Raw genomic sequence first — 26,819 nt, forward strand, 5'->3', positions numbered from 1 at the left:
GGGGAGAAAAGAGAGAAAGACCTAAATGAAGTGTAAGGGCTAGCCATGTAGCCATGTGGGGAAAAGGCTCCAGACAGTGGAGACATGGAAGGACATGGCAGGCTTTGTTGGGTTTTATTCCAAGTGTGATAGGAAGCTTTGAGCAGGGGGCAGGGACAAGGGCGTTTGAAAGGATCACTCTAAACGGACTACTGGAGACCTAAGAGGAAAGCAGGGAGGAGCCCTGAGAAGCCTTTTGCAGTTATCTTGGTGTGGCCCAGGATGGGGACAGAAGAGGATTGGGGACAAGACCAGGAGGTGAAGCAACACTGCTGGCTGATGGACTGGTGCGGGGGTGAGGGACGAGTTAAGGACCTCGGCAAAGCCTGGAGGATGGAGTTCAAGAAGAGGAGAACATACATCTTTGGCTACCAGCTACAAAGGTGGTATATCCAGCTGTGCCCAAACTCTGATTAAATGAACTATGTGTTTGTTTTTAAGTTTTTATTGTGATAAAATGTACATAACATAAAATTTATCTTTTTAACAGTTCCCAAGTGTACAATAACGAACTTTTTTATTGTTAAATATTTCTTTAAAATATATTTTTATTGATTTCAGAGAGGAAGGGAGAGGGAGATAGAAACATCAATGATGTGAGAGAATCACTGATTGGCCGAGCACTGTTAAATATTTTTAATTGATTTTTAGAGAGAGAGAGAGGAAGAGAGTGGGGAGAGAGAGGAACATCAATGTGAGAGGAACATCAATATCAATCGGTTGCCTCCTGCACGCTCCCTACCAGGGATGGAGCCGGCAACCTGAGCATGTGCCCTGATTGGGAACCAAACTGGCAACCTTTCGGTGCACGGGATGATGCCCAACCAACTGAGCCACACCAGCCAGGGCAATAAATGAACTTTAATAGCACCAAAGATGATGGGGAATAAAAGAACCTTTAACTCTATCTGCAGTATTCTAATTCTTTATGACAATATAGTGATTTTCAATTCCGTGCATTGAGGGGTACACAAGTGTTTGGTACTTAAAAACAAATAACAAAAGCCCTAAAGCCTGGAAGCCATTATGCTGGGTGTGAGGGTAAAAATGATGCAAAACAGGTAATCCAAATGAGTTTACCCCTGGCTCAGATGCCTGCTCGGTCCCAGGGTGACCTTGAAGGAGGCCTGGCAATTCCCTAAGCACCCCTCCCACATACACACCAGGACGTTATGGGGTTTGCTGAAGCATACAGTTTTCAAAGAAACCAAACAGCCCTCTTCATCCTCCCTGTGATTACAGCATATGTGTGTGTGTGTGTGTGTGTGCACGCGCGCACACGTACCCATGCACATACATAATCCTGAGTATGAGGGGAATTGAGCACCTAGTTCACAAGTTCATGTATTTTAGAAAAATCACCTATTCAATTTTTCAGTGTCACAAATGAAAAAAAAAAAAAAAAAGGAAGTACAACCAGACAAGGAAGTTCAACTTGTATGAGGTCACAGTTGAGCCAATGTGTTTTCATTGATACCCTTGCCCTGAACCAGACTGCTAAGAGCTGAGATGCGAGAGCAGAATTAGCATCATTCTTTGGTCTTCTAGAGCTCCAAGTTTTGTGTGTGTGTGTTGTTGTTTTTTTGTGTGTGAGTGTGTGTGTGTGTGTGACAGACAAAGAGGTAACAAAGAAATAGTGACATCCTCCCCTGTTCTAGGCAGAGGGGAAACCCAGAGATGGGGATTCCTGGAGGAGGAAGTTCTGAGCTTAGTTTTTAAGACTCATGAGGAGTTTCACAGGCTGGTCAGGAGGGCTCAAGGCAAGCCAGGTCAGATGAGCAGAGGCAGCAATATCAAGTCCCTCCTGTCCTCACTATGATGCCCTTCCTGGGAGGGAGACCAGAGGCTCTGGGCCGGCCCTCTCTCCAATCTTCAATTGGGTTAAGATGGCGCTTCTGACAAGCCTTCCCTGGTCTTTCCTCCCACCCCTCATGAATAGGAGCACCCTATGCCCCCCTTGCCCCCCGCCCCAGTGTATTCAGAATATCCCCTGGTGATGGGCAACTCCCCCTAGATGTGTGCCTTCTTTACTGTCATCTCCCTGCTCAACACACAGTGAGTTCCAGGCACAGGAATAGCACTTAATAGTCACATGCCAAGTGGCAATCACAACTCAGATACTGTGGTATCTTTCCTTCTTTTTTAAAAAAATATATTTTTATTGATTTCAGAGAGAAAGGGAGAGAGAGGAGAGGGAGGAGAGGGAGAGGAGGGAGAGGAGGGAGAGGAGGGAGAAGGAAAAGGAGAGGGAGAGGGAAAAGGAGAAGGAGAGGGAGAGGGAGGGAGAGGGAGAGGGAGAGAGAAACATCAATGATGAGAATCATTGATCAGCTGCCTCCTGCACGTCCCACACTGGGGATTGAACCCGCAACATGGGCTTGTGCCCTTGACTAGAATTAAACCCGTCTGTCCACAGGCTGATGTTCTATCCACTGAACCAAACCAGCTAGGGCCCTTTCCTTTTTTTGATGGCTGTATCCCTGGGGCCATTAGCTTTGAGGAGCAGGGGCTAGCTTAGCACCCAAAGCAAGCAGGCTCTCAGTGACCAAATAATGAATTTGGGCACTACCAGTAGCCTGATGGTCACTGGTGGTATGGGGTTGGCAGGAGACAAGGCTGGGATAGTTACCGAGGGCCTTGGTGTCTCACTTGCCTAAGAGCACAGTGATATCTACAGTGATGGGGAGGGAGGGCTCACGAGGGAAGCAGTATGGGAGATGGTTACCCTGGGAGGATGGGTCCCAGGCTTCTGCAGATTGGATTCCAGCAATGAGGTGGTCAGATCCACAGACACTCCATCTTCTAAAATGACTAAAAAGGCTGGACTGAATATCTAGAATATGCTATAGAAGACAGTGTTTAAAAAATCTTACCTATACACACAAGCTGGCAAGAAATGAAGGAATACAAAGGCTAAAGAATAAGGGAAGGAAGGGAAGGTGTACTGTTTGTTGAAGAAATCTGGCAAGTGCCCCTTAACAAGAGATCAAACTGAGTACTACTGACTGTGGCCAGCCTGTAGAAGTGCTGTGGAAGAGTAGGAGCATTGGCACCATCCCATCTTGCAGGAAGGGGTAACTGAGGCCATGAAGAAACAGCCAGAAAAGTCCAAAGAGAGGGTCCACTCCACACAACAATGGGCCTGGACTCTTCAAAATGGTCTTTGGCATGGGAAAAAAAAGGGGGGGGGGGCTGGGGACTGGTTCTGATTAAAGGAGACCGAAGAGACAGATCAAAAGCAACATGCAATCCTGGACTGGCTCCCGGGTTCGAAGGTGCTGAAAGAGGCAGTAATGAGGCATTTGGGGAACGTAAACATGGTTCCATGTTAGCTCAAAGTGAAATTCCCGGAGTGTCATAACTGCATCCTGTGCTCTTAGGAAAGCCATGCTTAAGTACTTAGGAGTGCAATGTTACTTACGATGACTGTGACTAACCCTCCAATGGTAAAGGGTTCAGGGAAAACATGTTTAAAAGGGAGGAGATGACATCAATATAACTGGAAGCGTTTGAAGCAGATTTAGGAAAGCTTCCTAACAATTAAAGAGAAAGCCGTCACGTTACACAAGTACATTAAGAGAAAAAGAACCACATCTTCCACAGTGTTATGTACTATATGGTGAAGCTGTATGAATGAAGATGTCAAGATATTTCCCTGTGATTAAAATAAAATCACTGCTGAAGGAAGCCTTGCTTAGGACCTGACTTTTTAAAAAATATATTTTTGTTGATTTCAGAGAGGAAGGGAGAGGGAGAGAGAGATAGAAACATCAATGAGAGAGAATCACTGAATGGCTGCCTCCTGCATGCCCCACATTGGGGATGGAGCCTGCAACCTGGGCATGTGCCCTGACCGGGAATCGAACCGTGACCTCCTGGTTCATAGGTCAACACTCAACCACTGAGCCAGGCCGGCCGGGCAGGACCTGACTCTTAATGTCAATGGGACAACTCATCTGTGCATCGTGTGGGAGGAAGCACAAATCGGGGTTATGGTGAAAAATGGTTGGCTGATGGAGATGTTGGGTGCAAATGCCAACTGAGATTTCAATGGCCTGGTGGTGTGTTTTTAAAACAGAATTGACACTGGTTTTGTTAGTGAACTCTGGTTACCAAATCTCCTAGAGTTTGCATGGTCTACCCTACCTATTTTTCCCTTAACAACTCCTATATTTTATTGTGTGATTTGTAGAACACAAGATTTTTCTCCCCCAGGAATGCACATATCGCGTTTAAGCAGAAAGGTTTTCACAAATCGTAAATATCTATGAAGCATGAGAGAAGGCTCTTGGTAATAAAACACCATTCAGTGATTCTGCTGCTACATTAGACCAAATCCTTCCTTAGAGTTGCAGCAATCTTGTTTTGGGGCCAAATCATTTTATCTCAAGGGGTTTGATGGTGAGAACTGCCTGTATTTTAATAATGAAAGTAACCTACAGTAATCCTGTAGAAGGTAGCCTTGGGAGGCTGTACCCGGTGCTCATCTGACCCAAGCCTACTGTACATTATAGGGGAGCAAGCAACCAACAGCTGGCAGGTACAGCTGGCCAGACAACTATGGGAGGAAGGACTACTCAATCCCCAAGGTCTTCAAATTAAAAAAAAAAAAAGGCTTAAAAGCCAGGTGAAAGCAGCAGCTGAAAGTTTTTCACTTGAATTGGAATCTAGCTCCTCCCAGAGTGAGCTTCATAGAACCTTCCAGAGCCCCAGCAATATCCTGACCTTTCCCAATGCCAGTCATGTTTGCATCATGCCAATTCCAGATGGAATTTCTCAGCACCTTTCATTTCCAGTCATCCATCTTATGGAGCTGCATCAAGAGCCCAGTACCACAAGAAGGTCATGAACTACAAGGGCAGGTCAGTGGCCACTTCCCCAAGTCAATGGTCAGGGACCAGAGGAGAGAAATGGACTCCTTATAGTGGCTGCTTCCATCCTGAAGTATCATTCACTTGGTGCTTCCAATTCTTTCTACTTCTAATATGAGCTGCACAATCTCAGAATCAAGGAAGCTTCTCTGCACAAATCAATAAAAGGCAGCAGCACTTTGAGACGCCAGCTTCAGCCCCTTTAACACGTTAAGCGCCCAGCCTGTTTTGTCTTCCGGATGGAAAGTATAGTGTCAGTCACCGATGACTGACTGGGCACTTAATGTGTTAAAGATCTGTGAGAAATCAAACTGCACTGACAGAGTCTCAGTGGTCTCCAGGAACAAAAGAGGGGATGCTGCTTCAGCCTGCAGGCTACAGTGGTAGAACCTGAAATTCAGTGGCCCTGCTCTGAATTCAGTAAATTTTTTAATACCCCAATTTTAGAAGATGCAAGAAACTGTCTACATTTTTAAAAGCTAAATAAAACACAGTTTTTGCCACTCAAAGATAGATCCCTCCCCAAATGAAGGCAACCAGCGCCATACAATAAGTCTCATCTTTATACTATGAGTCCACCACACAGGGGGAAAGTCAAGCAGGTTTAAGCAAACAGTGCTGATGTGGAGAATAGTCAGGCAGTTCCTCAAAAGGTTACACACAGAGTTTGCATATGAACAAACAATTTCACTCCTAGATATAGACTCAAGAGAACTGAAAATAAGGACTGGAACCGATGGATAATTGCAAGTCAATGTTCAGAAAGGAATGATATACAGTAGCCAAAAGGTAGAAACAACCCAGGTATACATGGACAGATATATGGAGAAACAAATGTAGTCTATCCATGCAATGGAATGTAATTCAGTCATAAAAAGGAAATTCTGACACATGCTACAACATGGATAATTATTGGGAGACTTGATGCTCAGTGAAATAAGCACCTCACAAAAAGACATACTGAATGATTCCATTTATATGAAATGTCCAGAATAGGAAAATCCACACAGACAGAAAGTATATTAGTCACTGCCAGGGACTAGGGGTAGTAGATAACAGGGAGTGACTGCTAGCGGGGTACAGGGTTTTGTAGGGGTGATGAAAATGTTCTGGAACTAGATAGAGGTGATACTTGCACAGCATTGTGAATGTATTAAATGCCACTGAACTGTACACTTTAAATGGGTGAATTTCATGGTATGTGAATTACTTTTTTAAAATATGTCTTCATTTATTATATATAGAGAGGAAGGGAGATGGAGAGAGAAACATTGATCGGCTGCCTCCTGCATGCCCCCTTCTGGGGATCGAACCTGCAACTGAGGCATGTGCCCTGGCTGGGAATTGAACCAGTGACCTCTGGGTACATGAGATGATGCTCAACCAACTGAGTCATACGGACCAGGGATCATGGTATGTGAATTATACCTAAATTTTTGCAATACTCCACTAAAATGACAGCTGACTTCACCAATTACCCTAAATCATAAAGCTAGGTTTTATGATTCCCATGCAGTACTCAGAACCCACAGCTGGCTCCAAGCAAGCCTGTCTGGTTACAGGCACAGAGCCCAGGCAAGCAGCTCTGTCATTTATCCCAGAGAAAGAGCCAAGCCCAGCATGGGGACCTAGGGTGACACGTGCTAGACTGGACCAAGCCCAGGACATGGTAACAATGCCAGTCAGAAAGGAATTTAGTTCAAGAAGTTTAATGACAAGGCATTTGGCCAAGTTGAAGGTTGTTGGCTAAATTTTCTGAGGGCGTTTGATCAATTTTTTTTATTGTGGTAAAACACACATAACATAAAATTTACCATTAGCAGCACTTAATACTTCACAATGTCGTGCAACCATCACCACTACCTAGTTTCAGGACAGTTCATCACCCATGGAGGAAACCCCAATTCATTAAGCAGTCATTCCCCCAGTTCCCCTTACTCCCAGCCTCCTCAGCATGTTTTCAAGGTTCATCCATGTTGTAGTATGTATGAGAACACCATCCCTTCTTATGGTTGAATAACATTCCATTATATGGAAATACCACTTTTTTATCCAGTCTTCTGCTGATGAACAACTTGGTTGTTTCCTATGAACATTTGTGTACAAGATTTCGCACAGATGTATGTTTTCAATTCTCTTGCGTCTATACCTAGAGTGGAATTGCTGGGTCATATGGGAACTCTATGTTTACCTTTTTGAGGAACTGCCAGATTATTTCCCATGAGGTTTCCTTTGGGGGTGATGAAAATGTTCTGGAACTAGATAGGAGTAAAGTGGGGCAGCAGAAACTGCTTTCACTCTGGAATGCTTAGCAGACAGGGGCAAGCTTTAAACAGAAGTCATTACAGCAAGAACGCTGGGAACAGTGTGGGGGTGTTTCATTTCACCTACTCACTCATTTAATAGCTAACATTACTAGAGCACCTCCTAGGTACCATGCAGGAGATGTGCTAGAGCCAGGGATGTTATAGCAAGACACGCTTTCTACCTGCATCCATTTCTTCTTTCTCCTGGTATGGTCACTCTTTTACAGCAGATAGTCAATAATGAAATCAGAACTATTTTTATTAATGTTGTGAAAGGGGAGATACTAAGAGCGAGGGGAACCCAACAAGGAGCCAGGCAAGAGCCCCAGAATATGGATGTGATGGTGACACTGTGACCTGAGGGGCCACTGTGGGTGGAGGAAGGATCAGGCCCAAAGCTGATAAAGTCATGGACCACAACTGAAACCCAAGCAGGGTGGCTTCCCCAGCTGTCCCACAAAGGCTTGTATTGTTAGACTTTGCTTTCCATTCTCTAGCCTCCCCTCCTAGCAACTTCTCTTCCATCATGTTCCCTAGTGCCATGAGCACACCCTTCAGCGTGCTCAATGGAGATTCTCTGTCCCCATGACAAATATCTAATCTTCAAGGTCCCAACAGCTGGTCTCCATAGGCACTTATATGTGCCTGCCTTTTTGGTCCCCAGCAATGCATTCTCACTGCTGCTCCTCCCTCTCATCATTTTCTGTTGATACTGTTTTCTTCTTACCTTTGTAAACAAATTTTACAGACTTTTATCAAGTGTCAGCTGTTTTCACAGAAGAACAGAATATTTGCCAAAATAAAATTTTAATACAGAGGCAACATATTTGGGGGGTGGGCAGAGGAAGGGGCAGAAAGGAGATCTCCAGTAACAAAAGAGAGAACTCTCCATAAGAGTCCACTTACTTGGTCTGAATATCTCATAACTAACTTGAAGTGAATGGCCTTGTTTTCATTATTGTGCCTTTTACTAGCATAGGTCGCCCCACATCTGCACGCCTGACAAACTTTTGTTTTCTGATGATGACATCTGAGCCCACTGAAATGCACAACAAAATAGAAAACAGGGGAAATCTCTCTATCAGTGTTGGCAAACCAGAAGGATGCCACCAATGACTGAGGCACTTTTTTGAGAAGCTGCTATAAGATGTGGTGCAGTAGGAGTCAATGTGAGAAAAGTTCTGCTCTCATGGTTCTACCACACTCAAACATTGGGGGCGAGGGCGGGGGTGGGGAGACCCGCAAAGTCCTAACAGAGCCCTAGGAAATCTTCAAGGTCAGAACAACAGGACCTTGGAGCCGGAGCCAGGCTGGCTGAAGTGCAATTTGGTGGTGGCAAATGAAGGGCCTGGAGCCCGATAGTGCCATACATGGAAAGGACGGTGACAGGCTGAGGGGTTCCCCTGGGCACTGCTGAGAGCAGGGAAGGAGCTGAGAAGGGCTGGGCGCTCCAGTGACTCTGCACTGCTGGAACACCCAGAAAGAGATACACAGATATTGATAGAGATCCCACTTGTCGCAGCAACCTCCACAGTAACATCCTGGGGATCCACTCTACCCCAACTCAGCTTCTGACAACAGGGGTTCTAAGCCACTAGGAAGCAGCAGGCAAGTAGCAGGGACTAGGTCTCTGTCCCATAAACAACTCTGGGGACTGGCTAAAAAAGAAGTAACACGCTTGGTGACAAGACAAATATCAACATATCAGTTACTTGTCTGTGTACAAGCACTAAATGGGTAGAAAATACAATAGGAAGATTGAATACTGTCCTTCCAGTCAAGATCCCAATGGAATTCCCTTTGGAACCGGACATTTACCTAGAATAAGTATCTGTGAACGGCCAAAGAACATATGGGGGTGCGGGGTTGTGAATTGCTTCTTGTGGTCAGTGCATCCAACACCACACAACAAACTTAATTTCACAGGGATCAGAGACTTAGAATCAAATGACAGGTTACAACTTCCCACAGAACTGCTCTCTCCTAATCCCTAATAAAATAAGAAACAAAACAAAGGTGGGGAGGAGGAATGTGAAGGGAAGAATTCATCACACATAGGAAGGGGCATATGCCGAAACCGGTTTGGCTCAGTGGATAGAGCGTCGGCCTGCGGACTCAAGGGTCCCGGGTTCGATTCCGGTCAAGGGCATGTACCTTGGTTGCGGGCACATCCCCAGTGGGAGGTGTGCAGGAGGCAGCTGATCGATGTTTCTCTCTCATCGATGTTTCTGGCTCTCTATCCCTTTCCCTTCCTCTCTGTAAAATATCAATAAAATATATTAAAAAAAAAAAAAGGAAGGGGCATAAAATTGAACTCAATACATTTCAAAATCCAGCAGCCTAGAAAACGATTCCAGAGGACAAAGCAGCAACAAGACTGAGCTCCTGTCCTTGCCTCATCCCCAGAAGCCATGCTGGGGAGTCAATAACACCTGGAGACCTCTAAGCCAACAAAAGACCTCTTTCCGCTAAGCTGGAAAGAAGCAACTGGGTGGGAATCAGTAACTTTTTCCTTTTTGGCCCAGGAACTACTGCAGCTCCTACTGGGAGGTGCGGGACAAACAGGTAAAGTGCCTGTGAGCCAGGCTGGCTCTGGGGAAAGCAACTGCTCTTGGGTACACACAGACTCAGGGAACCACCTGGAGCCTGAGGTGTCCCCATTCTGCATCCCTACAGGAATGGCATACACATCCTTCAAGCAGCTGGAGTGAGCCTTGGTGTAAGACATTTAGCACAATTCTTAGGACAGAGGGAAGAATTTAGATACTCTAAAGACTATCCCCCACTATAGCTCCCACAATGTGCAACTTCTCTCTTACCACAGGATAAACAGCTCACCATAGCCCGGGGGGTAGGGGGGGGAGAGAAGCAGTGAGAGCCGATGCCAAGAGACTGGGAAGAGAGGGCCAAGAATTCCCCCTCTGTACCAAAGCAAACAGAATGACTGCATGGAGCCATCCAAGCCTGAGCCCAGATGACAGGGAAAAAAAGGAGACAGGGAAGGAGATGGCTTAGGAAAGGCAAAGTCCTCCACACGGAAGAGAAGGAAAGCCCCCACCACTTTATAAGAACATGTTCTCAATAGAAGTTCAAAGATGAGATGATAAAACAGTAAGGTGAAAGGGCAAATTCCCAACCTAGAGAAACAAACTACAGACCAAATCCCTTCATTATGCAACTCACAAATACATTTTAGAAGAGCACAAAACGGAATATACATAGCTGAAAATCAAATCAAACAAACAGTGAATGCAAATGAAAAAATAAAAAGCAATTAGAGCAAAGCTAATAGCATCGGAAAAAAGGTAAAGCCAATCTAACAGAAGGATAACTTTTGTTCCTCTAGTAGGGGACCTCCAAAACGGAAAAGATACTATCAAAGCTATTTTATAAGAGAACTGACCTGAAACGAAGACCAGCTGCATATGCAGCTCGAAAGAACACATTGTGTTCCCATGAAAATGTGATAAAGAACACTCAACAGTGACACTCTGGTCAACTTCCTCAACTTCAAGGATAAAAAAAGAATTCTGCAGGCACCCTGAGGGAAAAAGCAAATGACTTCCCAGGGGGCAAACATCAGAAGACCAGAGTATGTAACATCTACGAAGTTCCAAGACAGTTCAGTGCAGAGGCAAGGAGCATAAGCTCTAAAGCCAGCAAGCCATGAGCTCAAATCTTGGCATAGCTGTTATGGGGGGTGGTGGTGGTGGTGGTGGTGGTGGTGGTGGTGGTGGTGGTGTGTGTGTGTGTGTGTGTACACACACACACACACACACACACACACACACACACAGTCAGTCAGAGGTGAGGCCTGAGAGATGGGCAGGGGCCCGATGCCTGAATGAGGCCTCTATGAACTGATTCTGAAGGAAGTGAAGGAAGCAGGTCATATAAAGAGGGGCCTAGGCATAAGGAGCAGCAAGAGCCAAGGCCCTGACCCCAGGTACAATCTGGCATTTTCTAAGAAAAGCAAGAGTGATGGAATGGAGCGACATGATCAAGGCAGAGAAAATGCGCTCAAAATGAGCCCAGCTGGTGTGGCTCAGTGGTTGAGTGTCGATCTATGAACCAGGAGGTCATGGTTCGATTCCTGATCAGGGCACTTGCCCGGGTTGTGGGCTTGATTCCCATCTGGGGCGTGCAGGAGGCAGCCGATCAATGATTCTCTTTCATCATTGTTTCTTTTTCTCCCTCTCCCTTCCTCTATGAAATAAATTTTAAAAAATGAAAAAAAAAAATGAGGTAGGCCTGACTACACAACTTGCAGGGCCCCATGCAACATGAAAACACAGGGCCCCTTATTAAAAAATGGAGAATTTTGAGCCCTAGCTGGTGTGGCTCAGTTGGTTGACCGTCATCCTGTGAACTGAGAAGTTGCCAGTTCGATTCCCAGTAAAGGCACATGCCCAGGTTGTAGCCTTTCACCCCTCTCAGAATAAAATCCAAAATCTATTGCCGCAGGACTGGCACCTCAGATGTGAGTGTGAACAACTTTTCTTCCACTACCTGGAGTTCCGATGAGAAGAGTCAGCAAAGGAGACAGAGGAAGAGGAGTGAGGTGGTAGCAAGACAATCAGGTGTATCTGTCCAGATTATTGGCAGCAAGCAATGGAGATCAACTCTAGCTGATTTACAGACAAGGACTTGATTAAAAGGCTATTGGAAGATAAAAGGTGGTGATGTTTGCACAATATGAATGTGCTTAATACTACAAAACTGTACACTTAAAAATGGTAAATTTTATGTTATGTGTATTTTACCATAATAACAAATTGGGAAAAAAGGCTTACTGGGTGGCCAGAGAATCCCTAGTGTTGGAGGAACAGGTTTTGAGCTAAGTTGGACAGGAACAATATTCCAAATCCTGCTGCCAGGCTGGCACAGGGCAGCCAGCACTGCCTCTGCCACCCTGCAGGGGGCAGCACTGGCCACAGGTCACTGGGGTCCTCCTTCCTGCAGCCCTGACACTGAGCAAGGACTTCTCTTGCTGCTTACCTTTCTTTCCCCAGGAAGGTAGGTCTGAGTGGTAGAGCCTGGGCACATGCCCATACCCTCCTGCAGGGCTCAGGTATTTTAAAAAAATCTTTTAAATGTTTTTACTGATTTCAGAGAGGAAGGGAGAGTGATAGAAACATCAATGATAAGAATCATCGACTGGCTCCCTCCTGCACACCCCCTACTGGGAATGGAGCCTGCAACCTGGGCATGTGCCATGACTGAGGATCGAACCGTGACATCCTGGGTCATGGGTAGATGCTCAACCACTGAGCGACACTGGCCGGACTGAGGCTATTTTTTGGGTAAAGGACCAGAGAGCAAATATTTTCTGTTTTGCTATCTGGTGCTCTGAGGGTCACATGGTCTTTGTCACAACCACTCATATTGCGGCACAGTGGGGAGAAGCCACAGATAATGCTTAAAGTAAGGGGTGGGGCTAGACTGCAATAAATTTTTTTTTTTTTTACAAAAACAGGCAGTGGGCCAGATTTAGTTTTGGGATGTAGTTTGCTGACAGGGAACCTAGGAAGAGACTACAGTCAGAGATCATTTGACCTCCCATCAAACTCATAAGGTGAGGTGATCCCTCCAAACACAGAATGGGGCTCAGATGTGAGATAAGGTGGCCAAGGAAAATACAATCGGCTATGCCATTGATGCTGTACAAAGTGAGGTCCCGGAAGAGACACAAAGTTTCCAGGAGGGAATAACCATGTCAAAAGGAGGACTGCCAATGGCCACAGCAATGTGGACATCCACTGGGGGCTGAGACTGTGGAATGTGGGGAAGAAAGCCTCTGTGGAGTGGGGCTGAGCAAGAGTGGGAGGTAAGGAGATGGGATGGTGAGTAGCCAACTCTTGAAGAGCATGGCCAATGGGGGAACAGAGAACAGGGCAGGAGCGGAGGAGGCAGCGTTCAGTGAAGATAGGAAATTCTAAAACATGTTTGTAGGGTGATGGGCATGATTCATGAGAGGAGTGAAAACTGATGGAGTCCCAAGGAACACAGAACTTGAGAGCTAGGAGCACAGGAAGTCTTTGTCACCAGCAGAGCTATTACAGCTCCGTGGGTGGAACAGTTTCCAGTGATGACAAAGTCCAGGCTGTGATGGTGGCAGTGGGTGGCTGAGGTCACAGGAGCAGAGGTGGTCAGAGATGGGGAAGGTGTTATGAGGGCCATCTATGTGTGCACTTAAGTCACCTGTGGGATGGAAAGGACTGGGTCAGAGAGACAAAGACTGTGGGTCTGGCACTGAATCCTTAATGGAGGGGGACTGTTTGGGGCGGTGAGCAAGCCTATGACAGGGAGTGTGTGGGCTTGGAAAGCTGAGTGGAATGAACATCTCAGCATGCTTTTAAAAATATATATTTTTAAATTGATTTCAGAGAGGAAGTGAGAGGGAGAAAGAGATAGAAACATCAATGATGAGAGAGAATCATTGATCGGCTGCCTCCTGCATGTCCCCTACTGGGACTGAGCCCGCAACCCGGGCATGTATCCTGACCAGGAATTGAACTGTGACCTCCTAGTACATAGCTCGATGCTCAACCATTGAGCTACGCCAGCCGGGCTCAGCATGCTTTTAAAAAAATATGGTTGATTTTAGAGAGGGAGGAAGGGGAGGAGAAAGGAGGAGGGGGAGAGATAGAGACACATTGATGTGAGAAACATTGAGCGGTTGCCTCCGAAACTAGGAATTGAACCCGCAACCTAGGTATGTGTCCTGACCGAGAATCAAACCCATGACCAGTGGGATACACAGACCATGCTCCAACCAACTGAGCCACCCAGCCAGGGCTCAGCATGCTTTCTTGAGAGCATGTATCGTGAACGTGGAAGACACAGCTTCTCCTCCTGCCTGGGGTACATGGGCCATGACAGTTAACAGGCTGCTCTCTTGGTATGAAGTGGGAGCAAGAGAGGAGGGATCGAACCCGGATGGGGTCTGGGGGCTTAGGAAGGGCTTTCTGCAGGAAGAGATACCTGAGCTGAGTCTTCAAGAATAAATAGGAGGAAATGGAGCAGGGGAAACACCGATAGAGAGCAGTTTTGTGTGGCTGAGGGGTACACCTATGAGAAAAGGGGCAGCAACAGAAGCCAGAAAGAGGCATGGGTCACATTAGGGGGCCTCAACACCATTGGAATACATGGGTGCCACTCTCAGGTTTAAAGGAAGGGAGTGATATTTGACTCCAGGGAGTGCATGGAAGACAGAAATGTGTTGAAGAGTTAGCAAGTTATTGTAGGAGTCCTAGAGAGAGAGAGATGAGGGCTTGAACCAGGTGAGTGGAGGAGGGATGAAAAGAGAGGTTGGAGAAATAAAGAAACATAGGGCAAGGCTGGCTGGCTCCTGGGATACGGGCAGTGATGGGCAGGTCAGGAGACTCGGGTTCTCAGCTTGCATGACTGGTGCTGCTATCAAGTGTGACACAGAGCAGAGGACATGGGGTTTGGCTGATAGGTCTTCTGATCTAACCATCTTATACAGGGAGAGGCAGGGATGTGGTAAGGCAAGCAGTGAGTTGAGAACGGGAGGGAGAAAAAAGGACAAAAACCTTCCAATTTTACCTTGCACGGTAAAATCTGACTAAACTGTATATACACCCCATGAGCCTTTTTCTAACATAAAGCAAAACAAGTTCTATTTCCTTCATACTTCATTTTAGTGCTCTCTGTCGCCACCTAATGGGATGTCAGCTGAAACCCAAAGATTCACCTGGGGACTGTCAGGTGGGCAACAGAAGGCTGACAGAGTAGCCGCCCAGGTCGGGCAGGCGTATGGGACAGTGCCCGGGTAGAGCTAACTTTAGACATCTGAAAATACCTCTAGGGTCCACAGGACCATCTTCAGGAAGATCAGAGGTTCCTGGGGCTAACAGAGACATTCATTCGTTAATACCTTGTTCAACATAAGATCATTTTCCACAGACGTGCTCCAACCTTTACTTCTCTGTACTCTCAGGATCAACCATCAAACTGAGTCATGCTCAGGGAACCACTGTGTAGATGTGCATGAAACTGTTATATGGTGGGACAAAAGTTCTGGGACACTTGGGCCTCGCTGAGCTCAGTTTTTGGTTCTAGTATTTAACATGCCGCCTCTAAGTCTAGATGGACTTACTCCTTGCTGCTAACTGCCTTCTTCCCACAGTTCCGCATACCTACAAATGTTATTCACTTGATATAAGGGCCATTTTAGTGTTACTAGAGGTAATAAGGGGAAGCTGTAGTGGGCGAGCAGAGGCAATCACTGCTCTCAGTGGCTTCAGCAGAGCAGAGGGGCACACGCAGCTATAGTAACTTCACCGTCATCTGGGACTACTTGGAGAGAAGTCCACAGGAGCCTCAATGCAGGACACAGAGCCCAGTGCAGGGGAGGGGACAAAGAGATGAGGGACAAAGAGTATGACCTGGTTTAACTCCCCTTTTTGCCAGTGAAGAGCTGCAAGAAGGAAATCAACATTTTCACATGCCATGGAAAGGCACTAAGGTAAATGCTTGAGTCTGGTTAAGTTCTCACCTGCGGAGTTTGTGTAAGGATGAGTCTGCCTCTTGAGCTGGTGTGGATTCCATGAGTGGATCCTGATCAGGCAGGCAAACAGCAGCTCGTCCAGAACCACTGCACGTGGAAGGACAGAGTAGAGAAGCGATCCTAGGGGCTGACCAACAGGGAGGTGATCATGAATATAAACAACTCTTTTGGAAAGTTTGGCACAGAGAAGATGCAGGGTATCCAGAGGTAAGGGGTAGGGAGCCAACAGAAGGCCAAGATAGAAGATAGGCTAAATTTGCAATGGGATGTAAGGTATATTTAAAAGGACGTTTACTGTTTTTCATAACATGGATATATTAGTCTATTTGGGCTGCCATAACTAAATACCACAGACTGAGTGGATTAAACATTATAAATTTATTGCTCACAGTTTTAAGGCAGGAAGTCCAAGAAAAAGGTCCCAGCAGATTCAATGTTTGGTGGACCCTCTTCCTGGCTTGCACACAGCTGCCTTCTCACTGTGTACTCATGGCACATAACAGAGAGCAAGCGAGCTCGGTGGTGCCTCTTTTTATAAGGACACTAATTTCATGATTATTTCCACCCTCATGACCTCACATAGCTTTAATTACCTTCCAAAAGCCCCGTCTCCAAATATTTTCCCATTGGGAGTTTGGGTATCAACTTGCGAATTTGGGGGGAACATAAACACTTTAGTCCCCAAAAATGTTCTATTATTAAATGAAAAATGTAACTGCAGGGTATGGGACTACATATTCTATGTGATAACAATTAAAATTTAATCCAAAAGATGATAGTATAAAAATTGAATTTATTTAATGCTAAACTGTATACTTAAATGATTAAGAAGGTAAATTTTATGTTATGTGTATCTTACCACAATTTTTAAAAAACCAATCTAACAGGAGGCAAGAAAGGAAGAAAAGAAAATGTAGAAAAACTGGAATGCACAAAATGAAATGCTATAAACAAATATAAATGCATCAGTAATTAAATAGATGTCAATGGATGAAAGACAGAATGGCTTTTTAAAAAAAATCTAGCTGTTTATCACTTTTCAAGAGTTACATCTAACCCATAAAGACACAAAAGGAAGGAAAATAAAAAGAGGCAGTGCCGACCAAAAACACAGGTAGTGCAGTGCTATTATTATCCAACAAAGTAAAATTCAAAGCAAAAGCACTGTTAATTATAAAGAGGGTTATTCATAATGCCAAAAGTTCAATTTACCAGGAAAATAATACCGCTCCTAAAAGGCCTTAAAATAAATAATAAAGCCAAAATTAACAAAGCCCACGGAGAAACTGATGTGACCATCAACATGACAAGATACTCTGACAAATGTTCCCCAGCCATGGGCAAATCAGGCAGACAAAAATAACAGTAAAAGAGAGGATGGACGAGATGAGGTGATGAGCTGCAGGCTTCTGCATCCCTGCCTGGCAGCTGTATGCTCTATTCAAGCAGTCACGCACTTGTCAACAAGTTGCGAGGGCTAGTGTCACACATACCAAGTCCTCAGACTATAGTGCAAGTTAGCTAGAACTTGAGTTTTTAAAACAGTAACTAGGAAAACTCCACAAAGCCACGTGCTTAGAAATTTAAAAAATACATTTTTAAATAATTTGTGGTTCAAAGAGAGAATCAAAAAGAAAATTATAAAAACCCTTTAAGCTGACTTAAAGTGGTAGTACTACACATAAAAAAACTTGCTGGATGCAGCTGAAATAGTTTGAGGGTCAGCTTTAAATGCTTATATTTGAAAAGGCGGCTGGAAATCAATGAGCTAAGTTTACAATTTGAGAAGTGAGCAAAAGGCCCAGCCGGTGTGGCTCAGTGGTTGAGCATTGACCTATGAATCAGGAGGTCATGTTTTGATTCCCGATCAGGGCACAGCCCCAGGTTGCGGGCTCAGTCCCCAGTGTGGGGAGTGCAGGAGGCAGCCGATTAACGATTCTCTCTCATCACTGATGTTTCTATCCCTCTCTCCCTTCCTCTCTGAAATCAATAAAGATATTTTCTTAAATAAAAAGAAGACCAGAGAACATACCCCAAGAATGTAGAAGATATAATACAGATAAAAGTAGAATTTAACAAACTAGAAAGCAGACATAGAATAATACAGGACAATTATGCCTAAAAGTTCGCTCCTGAAAGACTAATAAAACTGACAAAGTTCTACCAAGACAAGGAAAAAAGGGAGAAGGTGCAAGCAAAGAATTCTAGAATGAAAAAGGAGACATAAATACAGATGTTACAGAGGTTTACAAAAGAGAGATACAACTTCATGCTAATGAATCTAGTAACATAGACAAAATGGACAAAAATATACCTGACCCGAGCAGTGCAGGGAAAATAAAAATAGGTTTCCAAGTACGTGTACGTGCATGTGCACATGCCAAAAAACATACACAGGATCCTGGAAGCAGCTGTTCCCTAAAGAGGGGCCTGGGTGGTAGCAGGGACACTCACAGACCAATCATTACTCTAGAGTTTGCACTTCCCGAGTTGTGAACTGTGTGGTGAGTCACCTGCTCAACAGTGGATCCATATGTGCCCATAGACAAGGAAAGGTCTCACCTGGTTGCATGTGCATGCCGGCTCAGTAGGTGGGGAGCAAGCTGTGCAGCAGGAGCAGATCCCAGTATTAGCTGGCACTAGATCTTTTCTTTCTGTCTTTTTAATCTTTACAAATTTGGTAGGTGATAATGGCATCATCTTTGTTTTCATTTGTGTCTCTTTGATTATCACTGAAGCAGAACTCTTTTCCTACACCTTCATTAGCCACCTGTATCTCTTCTTTTATGAATTTCTTGTTCATTAGTGGTGACTAATGGTAAGTCAGTAATAAACACTGTTGCATTCATGTTTACACTAAAAAGCAAATTTAAAAATCTGCACAAATATACTCACAATAAGTGATTGTTGAATAGCCCAAGATAACTGTCCCAACTGCTGGGTTAGAGGCACTTAATTAAGCCTAGGATGAGTTGTTGAATGATGATATGCAGCTGAATTGTTTTCCCCAATCCAAACACTTCAAACTCACCCAAATCCCATGGAATTACACCCAAGCATGCATTCATTCATCCACAGAACAGCCTCTGTTTGCCAAGCACTGTGCTTTGATGGAGGCCAGGGTCTGTTGGAGAGCCTCATTCAGTGGGCACCAGCAGCTCTTCCCACCCTTCTTTACCCCCTTTCCAGAGGGCCCTTTTAGCTGTTATCAGTACTGCTAAGTTACTAACCCATTACTCAAATGATATAGAACCAATCCAAAAGCTCAGACCAGGACATTTTCCTAATACTTTCACAATCACTGCTTTACATACAATCTCACTGAATGCTCAGCAACATATTGAAGTAGGTAACCAAAGGCAATACAGGCTCAAGGACAGAAAAAGCAATTGACAACTAGTAGGTATAAAAGCTGAGATTTAATCCTAAGGGCAACATGGCTCAAAAAGCCTATGCTACTCTTCTATCTTGAGATAAAAATTTGAAAGCATGTTTTTTCCTTGCCCATACATCAAGGACCTGGGTTGCAAGCCACAGAAACCAACTCTAGCTAACTGCAATTACAAAGGAGTTGTGTTGTTGTTTTTTTGTTTGTTTTTGGCAGATCTGGAGATGGAGAGAAGACTAAAGAAATAAGCCAGAAAAGTGTTTACATAACTGAAAACTAAGCTCAGAAAAGCAGCCACACAACTAAAAACACAGCCAAGGTGTACTAAAGGGACCATCTGGTTGGGAAACCCATCCTGGGCATCATCAGATTATCTCTGGACATTAGCCACCACTGCTCGCTTTCTGATGCAATGCCACTACCATGACTTATCTCTCACTATCCCTCAAGAGTCAAAGTCCCTGAAGGCAAAATGGGCTTGACCAAGCCTCGCTCTTATCACCATCCCCTAGCTTGCAGGGAGCAAGGGAGGAATTATTGTCCCCTATGGCAGGCACTGCCAGCTGCCCCTGACACCCAGGTTTCTCCATCTGTCTTCCTAATGGGACCCTGTAGTCAGCTAAGAAAATATATTTCCCAGCTTCCCAGCAGAGCTGGGATAACATTCTGGCCAATGAGATGGAGGCAGTGTGTGCTGCCTCTTCATTCTTCTTCTGGCTGGCTCTTGCTCCATGGACTGTGGACAGAGCACCTCCCTGCTCACACTTGCTCTAGCTTTCTCTGATGGGACTAGGGAGGATAAGGCTGCTCACTCCTCTTGGGCTCTTGAGAAGAAAATGTCCACCTAAGAAGAAACTGTCCCTGGCAGTTGCTTTCCCTTCCTGGGTTTAAGAACCATAGGCTTGCAAACAGATCTGAACCCCATCTTTTTAAAAAATATATATATATTATTGATTTTTTACAGAGAGGAAGGAAGAGGGATAGAGAGCTAGAAACATTGATGAGAGAGAAACATCGATCAGCTGCCTTCTGCACACTCCCCACTGGGTATGTGCCCGCAACCAAGGTACATGCCCTTGACCGGAATCAAACCTGGGACCCTGAGTCCACAGGCCAACGCTCTATCCACTGAGCCAAACCAGTTAGGGCAATCTGAACCCCATCTTGCATCCAGATCCATTAGTGAGAAATAAACAATTGCTTGTTAAAGTCACTATTTGTTCCTCAGTTAAAAAAAAAAAAAAGATAGATGTGGAAATGGAAATGATTGAACGGTTCTGTAAGGTAAGCTGGCAAGTCCCTATTGCCCTTTCCCCATGCTCTCCTTTCTACCTGGAGAAGAGGATGCAATGGCTAGAGCTGCAACTGCCATCTTGTGACTACAGGTAACCTCGAAAATGGAAGTCTCTTGCTCAGAGTGATTGAGGAAAAAGATTGAAGGGTTCTGGATCCCAGATACTGACAGAACCACTGCAGTGGCCATGGACAGCCTGCCTCCAGACTTCAGGGCACATGAGAGAAGAGGACACCACAAGTCTCCAATCCCATATTTAGGCTTTCTTAAGTAGAAGCCAGGGTCCACCTGCCTCTTACCCAAGATCCACACAATGCGGATCCCAAAATCTTTTCCAAAATTGTTGACAATATTACAGATGTCCCCCATATCCCCTTTCTTTGACCCCTCTCCACCCAATCCCCACCCCACCCCAGGCCTTCACCACACTATTGTCTGTGTCCATGGACTATGCATATCCTATATAATCCTATATAATAATCCTACATAATAAAAGGGTGATATGCAAATAGACCCAAAGGCAGAACCAAACAACCAATCAAAGTGTAATATGCTAATGATATGCTAAGGTTGCTCAATATGATGTGCACTGACCACCACCCCTGGGGACAGGGGACAGATGCTCCAATCAGTAGGTTAGCTTGCTGCTGGGGTCCGGCGATCGGGACTGAGCAAGATGGGCTGGACACATCCTGGAGCCCTCCCGCAGTCCCTCCCCAGCCTGACTGTGCACCAGTGGGGTCCCTTAGCCTGGCCTGTGCCCTCTCGCAATCCGGGATCTCTTGGGGATGTCGGAGAGCCAGTTTCAGCCTGATACCGCAGGCCACTCCCCTTGGGAGGGCGCCAGACTCAGGGCTCATGGCTGGTGAGCACTGCTGTGGCAGCGTGAGCCTCTCTCGATCAGGATTGATTGGGCACGAGCCTGTGACAGGCACAGTGGGGCCGGAATGAGTGGGAGCGGCAGGTGGGAGCTGCAGGCAGCGTTGGACTGCGGGTTTTGGTCCGATGCCTGCAGGCCACCCAAAGGGACCCCACCAGTGCACAAATTCGTGCACCAGGCCTCTAGTATACATATAAGTTCTTTGGTTAATCTCTTCCCATCCCCCCTCCCTACTTCCCTCTGAGATCTGTCAGTCTGTTCCATGCATCCATGCCTCTCGACCTATTTTGTTCATCAGTTTATTTTGTTCATTAGATTCCACATATAAGTGAGATCACGAGATAGTCATTTTTTTCTGACTGGCTTATTTCACTTAGCCTAATACTCTATAGGTCTTTTACCTCCTTGGTTAAGTTTATTCCTAGGTATCTTATTTTTGTTGTAATGGTAAATGGGTTTTAGTTTTTCTTTCTGAGAGTTCATTATTGGTGTATAAACATGCCATTGCTTTTTAGATGTTAATTTTGTATCCTGCTACTTTCCTGAATTCATTTTTTAAATCTAGTAGTTTTTTGGTGGAGTCTTTAGGGGTTTCTATGTACAATATCATGTTATCTGTGAATAATGACAGTTTTACTTCCTCCTTTCCAACTGGATGCCTTTTATTTTTTTCTTCTTGTCTGATTGATATGTCTAGGACTTCCAGAACTATGCTGAGTAAGAGTGGTGAAAGAGGACATCCCTGTCTTATTTCTGTTCTTAAGGGAAACACTTTTAGTTTTTGCCCAATGATTATGATGTTGGCTGTAGGTTTGCCATAAATGGCCTTTTTAAAAAATCATATATGTGTGTTTATTCCAATACTGCCGGCAGTATGGGAGAGCAGCAGGTCATCCACAAAAACCTGCTCTGCAGCCCCTCATAAACCAGCTGCTTATACAGAGTAGGACAAGGATTACATGGGGAAGCAGGGACTACAGGCATGGGGAAGTAGGAGGCTGGGGTGGGACTCCATTGTTTGGGCAACAAGGTAGTTAATCTTTCTAAATGGCCTTTTTTAAAAAGTATTTTTTTTATTGATTTCAGAGAGGAAGGGAGAGGGAGAGATAGAAACATCAATGATGAAAGAGAATCACTGATTGCCTGCCTCCTGCACACCCCACACTGGGGATCGAGCCCACAACCTGGGCATGTGCCCTGACCGAGAACCAAACAGTGGCATTTTGGTTCATAGGTTAACACTCAACCACCGAGCCACACTGGCTAGGCGATATGGCCTTTTTAAAAAAATATTTTATTGATTTTTTACAGAGAGGAAGGGAGAGGGATAGAGAATTAGAAACATCAATGAGAGAGAAACATCGATCAGCTGCCTCCTGTACACCCCCCCACTGGGGATGCGCCCGCAACCAAGGTACATGCCCTTGACCGGAATCGAACCTGGGACCCTTCAGTCCACAGGCCGACGCTCTATCCACTTAGCCAAACCGGTTAGGGCTGGCCTTTTTTATGTTGAGGTATATCCCACTATTTCAACTCTGCTGAGAGTTTTTATAAAAAATGGGTGCTGGATTTTTATCGAATGCTTTTTCTGTGTCTATTGATAGGATAATGTGATTTTATCCTTCATTTTTTATGTGATGTCTCACATTTATTGGTTTGTGAATATTGTACCAGCCTTGCATCCCCAGAATAAATCTGCGTGATTCTTTTAACACAAAAAAAGTATCAAGGTGCTTAGAAGAAAAAAAAAAAAAAGGCACAACAAAATGTTCATGATAAACCATATGTGAGGTTTACTCGCTACACAGCTTTTCCACTGTTATCACAATCACTATAACTCAAGCTATTGAGAAATGACAAAATAAATTCTGAGATTCTTTCTTCCTATTTCTGTTGGCTAAAAATGCAGCCTTTGAGTTGTTTATAAGTGAATACAAGAGACAAAAATAAACCTATATAATTCAGAATGTACTGAGGACAACACAAATGCCTTCTATGTGATAAGCTCCCAGCATTATTTATTCAAAGAAAACTTGCCTCACTGCAAAAATATGTAAAATTTAAAAATAAAACCATTAACAACACAACACACCACCTCCTACCAGATTGCTTTCCTTTCCTTCATAGTATGGGTGTCATAACCTGACCAGAACAAAACAAAACATTGTTTGAACTGCTGAGACTCAGAAAGTTCACTTAACTGGCCAGAGCATTTTGCTCTTCCCAACTACAGCTGCCAAGTAGGGAGACAAGTGGCTCAAGCCTGGTGTGTGAACCTGGAACACCAGGTCCAGATAGTGGAGGTGTGGGGGAAAGCCATGCCTGAGCCAGAAACCCTGCCCCTAATGGGTCCCAGGAGAAACTCCATCAGCCACTCATGCCAGGTGCCATACTATGCAGGGGAAGGCTCTCAGAAGTTGCATGGGGGTCTCTGTTCCAGAAGCTCATAACCCACTAGGGAAAGAGCAACATGTGAGAAAATCATTGTCCTTTCTGGCTATAGGGGCTGCACCAGATGTCTGTAGGGGTCACTAAGGGCCCAAGGGCAGAGTGGTCAGGCTCTTCAGGCCTGGGAGCTGGGGTGGGCAGTGTCAGCCTCTTCTCAGGAATCAGTTCCTGAGGTTTCGTCCAGTCAGGCGGAAAACCACAAAGACCACTCTCATGGGTACTTCAAGCAACACATCTGTTGGCAAAACACAAATGTTGTTACACAAATACCAAGCCACAGATTGCAAAGGCACCTGACAGCCTTTAAATTCATTTCTCCTGTTTTTCAAAGCTGCATTGGGAAATCGTGCTATTAAATTGTACACTCATAAAGGATGTATGTTTAAAATGGGGGCAAACTGTGTAGGTGCTATTTAGACTCTCATCAATTTATTCCATGTTTTTTGATAACCGCAAATCCCCCAAAGTAACTCAAACTTTGACCCCACATATCTGCCCCTTATGTGTGCCTTCTGACTCCAGACTGCAGGTTTGATTAACCCATAAAAAATATTGTTCCTCTTGGCCACATAGAAGCTAATGGGCCAACAGCAGAGCAGGATGCAGTCCACTATGCCCCTCTTAGCATAAGAGAAAATCTTAGGACAAGGTCCCACTTTAGAATGCACTCATTCATCCATCCATTCATCCACCATGCCAATTTTAGGCACTGGAGATACAGCAGACAAGAGTTGAAAAAAAACTCTTCCTTCATGGGGCTTAGATTCTAGTGGAAGGGAGAGAGGGAAAGGGAACACAAATAAAACGAATGAATAAAACAGCATATAGCAGATGATGACAAGTGCTAGGCCAGGCAGGGGGAAGTGGTGGGGTAGAAGTAGACACCAATCTTCAGGGAGGGCCACACTTGAGCAGACTTGAAGGAGACCCAAAAGGGCCCTGCCTGGGGCAAGAATGTCCCTAACAGAGGGAAGGATCCTGAGGCCAAGACCTTGAGGCAAGGGTGTACCTGGAGGTTCCAGGGAAAAGCAAGAAGGCCAGGGAGACCTCAGTGGGTAAGTGACAGGAGAGTAGCAGGAGAGGTGATGACAATGAGTGAGCCTTGTAGACCACGCTAAGGACTTTGGCTTTGACTGAGCAACAGGGGAGCCAACTGGAAGGTCATGAACAGAAGAGAACCACGTTCTAAATCTAGCCCAAATATTGCAGGACTGAACAGAGACGCAGGGGGCAAGGGCAGAGGCACGCTGGGTGCTTGGACCAGGATGCGACCAGTGGAGATGGGGAGACCTTTTAGGGAGAATGAACAGGGTTTGGGGATAAATGGATGTGGTGTGACAGAAAAGCATTCTGGGTAACCAGCAGCAGGTTTCTGGCCTAAAGAGTAGGAAGATGGAGTTGCTATTTAATGCGAAGTGGAAGACCAGGGAAGGAGGTGTTGGGTGTTGGGAGCTCGGGTTTGACATCTCTGCTCAGTTGGAGGAGCCCGTTAGAAGCTGAGCAGAGAGATGTTAAGTTAGCACTGGGAGCACAGGTGGACCTGGTCAGCATGGAGACAAATTTGGTAGCCAGTGGTTTGCAGATGGAATAGAGAGACATGGGGCTGGATAAGATCACCTTGGAAGTGAGGGTGGAGAAGTCTAAACCCGAGGCCCTCCAACACCATGTGGGCATTGAGGAAGATTCAGGGTCCATTCTAGGTACCTCTGTGAATACAGTGAACAATCCTGCCCTATAGGGTTCTGCCCCAGCAGGGACAACACAGTTAAGATAAACATGATTAGTCACCTATTTTGTTAGAAAGGAACCAAAGCTGTGGTTTGGGGGGAAAACAGGGCATTCTGGGTAGGCCCTACTGAGAAGATGCACCCTGGTGCAAAGCCTCATGGGACAGAAGGATCAGACTCATGGATACTGGGATCACTGATACTGACAGGTTGGGGAAGAGAAAAAGTGACAACTGGCTTCCAGGTTTAACAACATAAAGGTCATCATTCACATCAGCAAAGGACTGAGTAGAGAGGGCTCAAGAGAGCATATGGAGAGACATAGTGGAGTCTTGTTGGAAAAGGGAGGCAGAGAAGCTGGAAGGTTGGTGGGGCCAAGAGAAGCTTCTATCAAGGTGGGAGAGATAACAGCAGGCTTTTGGGGTGATAGGAAGGACCCAACTTTGAGGGAAAAATCTCTAATGCAAGAGAGGGCTGGAGATCGCCCAGAACAGGAGCAGGAGTAAGGGCCCAGGAGAGGACTGGGGAGATAGAGGGGGGAGGGGGGAGGGTGCTAGTAAGGAGATACGGGGCCTGCAGACGTTCTCTTCAGATTGCTTCCCAGCCTCTTTGGGAACTAAGAAATGAGATTATCAGCTACAAGATGCGTGCGACAGCTGATGAGGAGGGTGGGAGAAGCAAGGAGAGATTGGGAAATTGCAGTATGATGTCTGGGCAGTGTGAAGTTCTCCTGAAGTAAGTGGATGTGAACCTGAAATGAGAACAGTCAGGGGGCCACATTCAGCTGTATAGCAGAACAGGTATGGAGCAAATGGATGACTGAATTTCAGCAGGGTTGGGGCTTCACTGGTTGAATATGACAAAGCAAAAAAGTGATGAGGCTGGGAGGTGGTATGCCAGGGAGTATTACGACTGCCTGGGAAAGAGATGAGGGTACGAGGGCAGCAAGGACCAGAGAAAAGATGGAACCATCAATGGTGTCAGAGTGCCAGTGAAGGCAAAAGATTATGGAGTTGGGTATAGAGACTGTGAGCTGAACACATAAGAGAATCTCTTATTTTACAGATGATAAAAATGACTAGGGCTAAATTTTCTGGCACTAGCACCAGCCATTTTAAAAGTTGTTTGACTTTGAGAATGAATAAGATGTGGCTATTCTTTTTATTAAAAAGTATTTTTATTGGTCTCAGAGAGGAAGGGGGAAAGGAGGGAAGGAGAGGAGGGGAAGAGAGAGAGAGAGAAACATCAATGATGAGAGAGAATCACAGATCGGCTGCCTCCTGCACACCCCACACCAGTGATTGAGCCCACAACCTGGGCATGTGCCCTG

The 26,819-nt window shown here is 45.3% G+C and overlaps 1 protein-coding gene across 4 annotated transcripts in view; it reads right to left on the reverse strand.

Moving 5' to 3' along the window:
• Positions 1 to 26,819, reverse strand: part of MECP2 (methyl-CpG binding protein 2) — a 66,668-nt gene that overhangs the window by 11,387 nt on the left and 28,462 nt on the right. For 2 of the 4 annotated variants that reach the window (XM_080653032.1, XM_080653033.1), the window contains one exon: positions 15,738 to 15,876. The exons of the other annotated variants lie outside the window; for them this stretch is intronic. In XM_080653032.1, coding sequence (XP_080509158.1) covers positions 15,738 to 15,790 — 53 coding nt within the window. In that variant the 5' untranslated portion in view covers positions 15,791 to 15,876. The remainder of the gene's footprint in view (positions 1 to 15,737; positions 15,877 to 26,819) is intronic. 4 annotated transcript variants of the gene reach the window in all.

Source organism: Plecotus auritus (genome assembly GCF_963455305.1).
Source record: "Plecotus auritus genome assembly, chromosome: X".
Taxonomy (NCBI): domain Eukaryota; kingdom Metazoa; phylum Chordata; class Mammalia; order Chiroptera; family Vespertilionidae; genus Plecotus; species Plecotus auritus.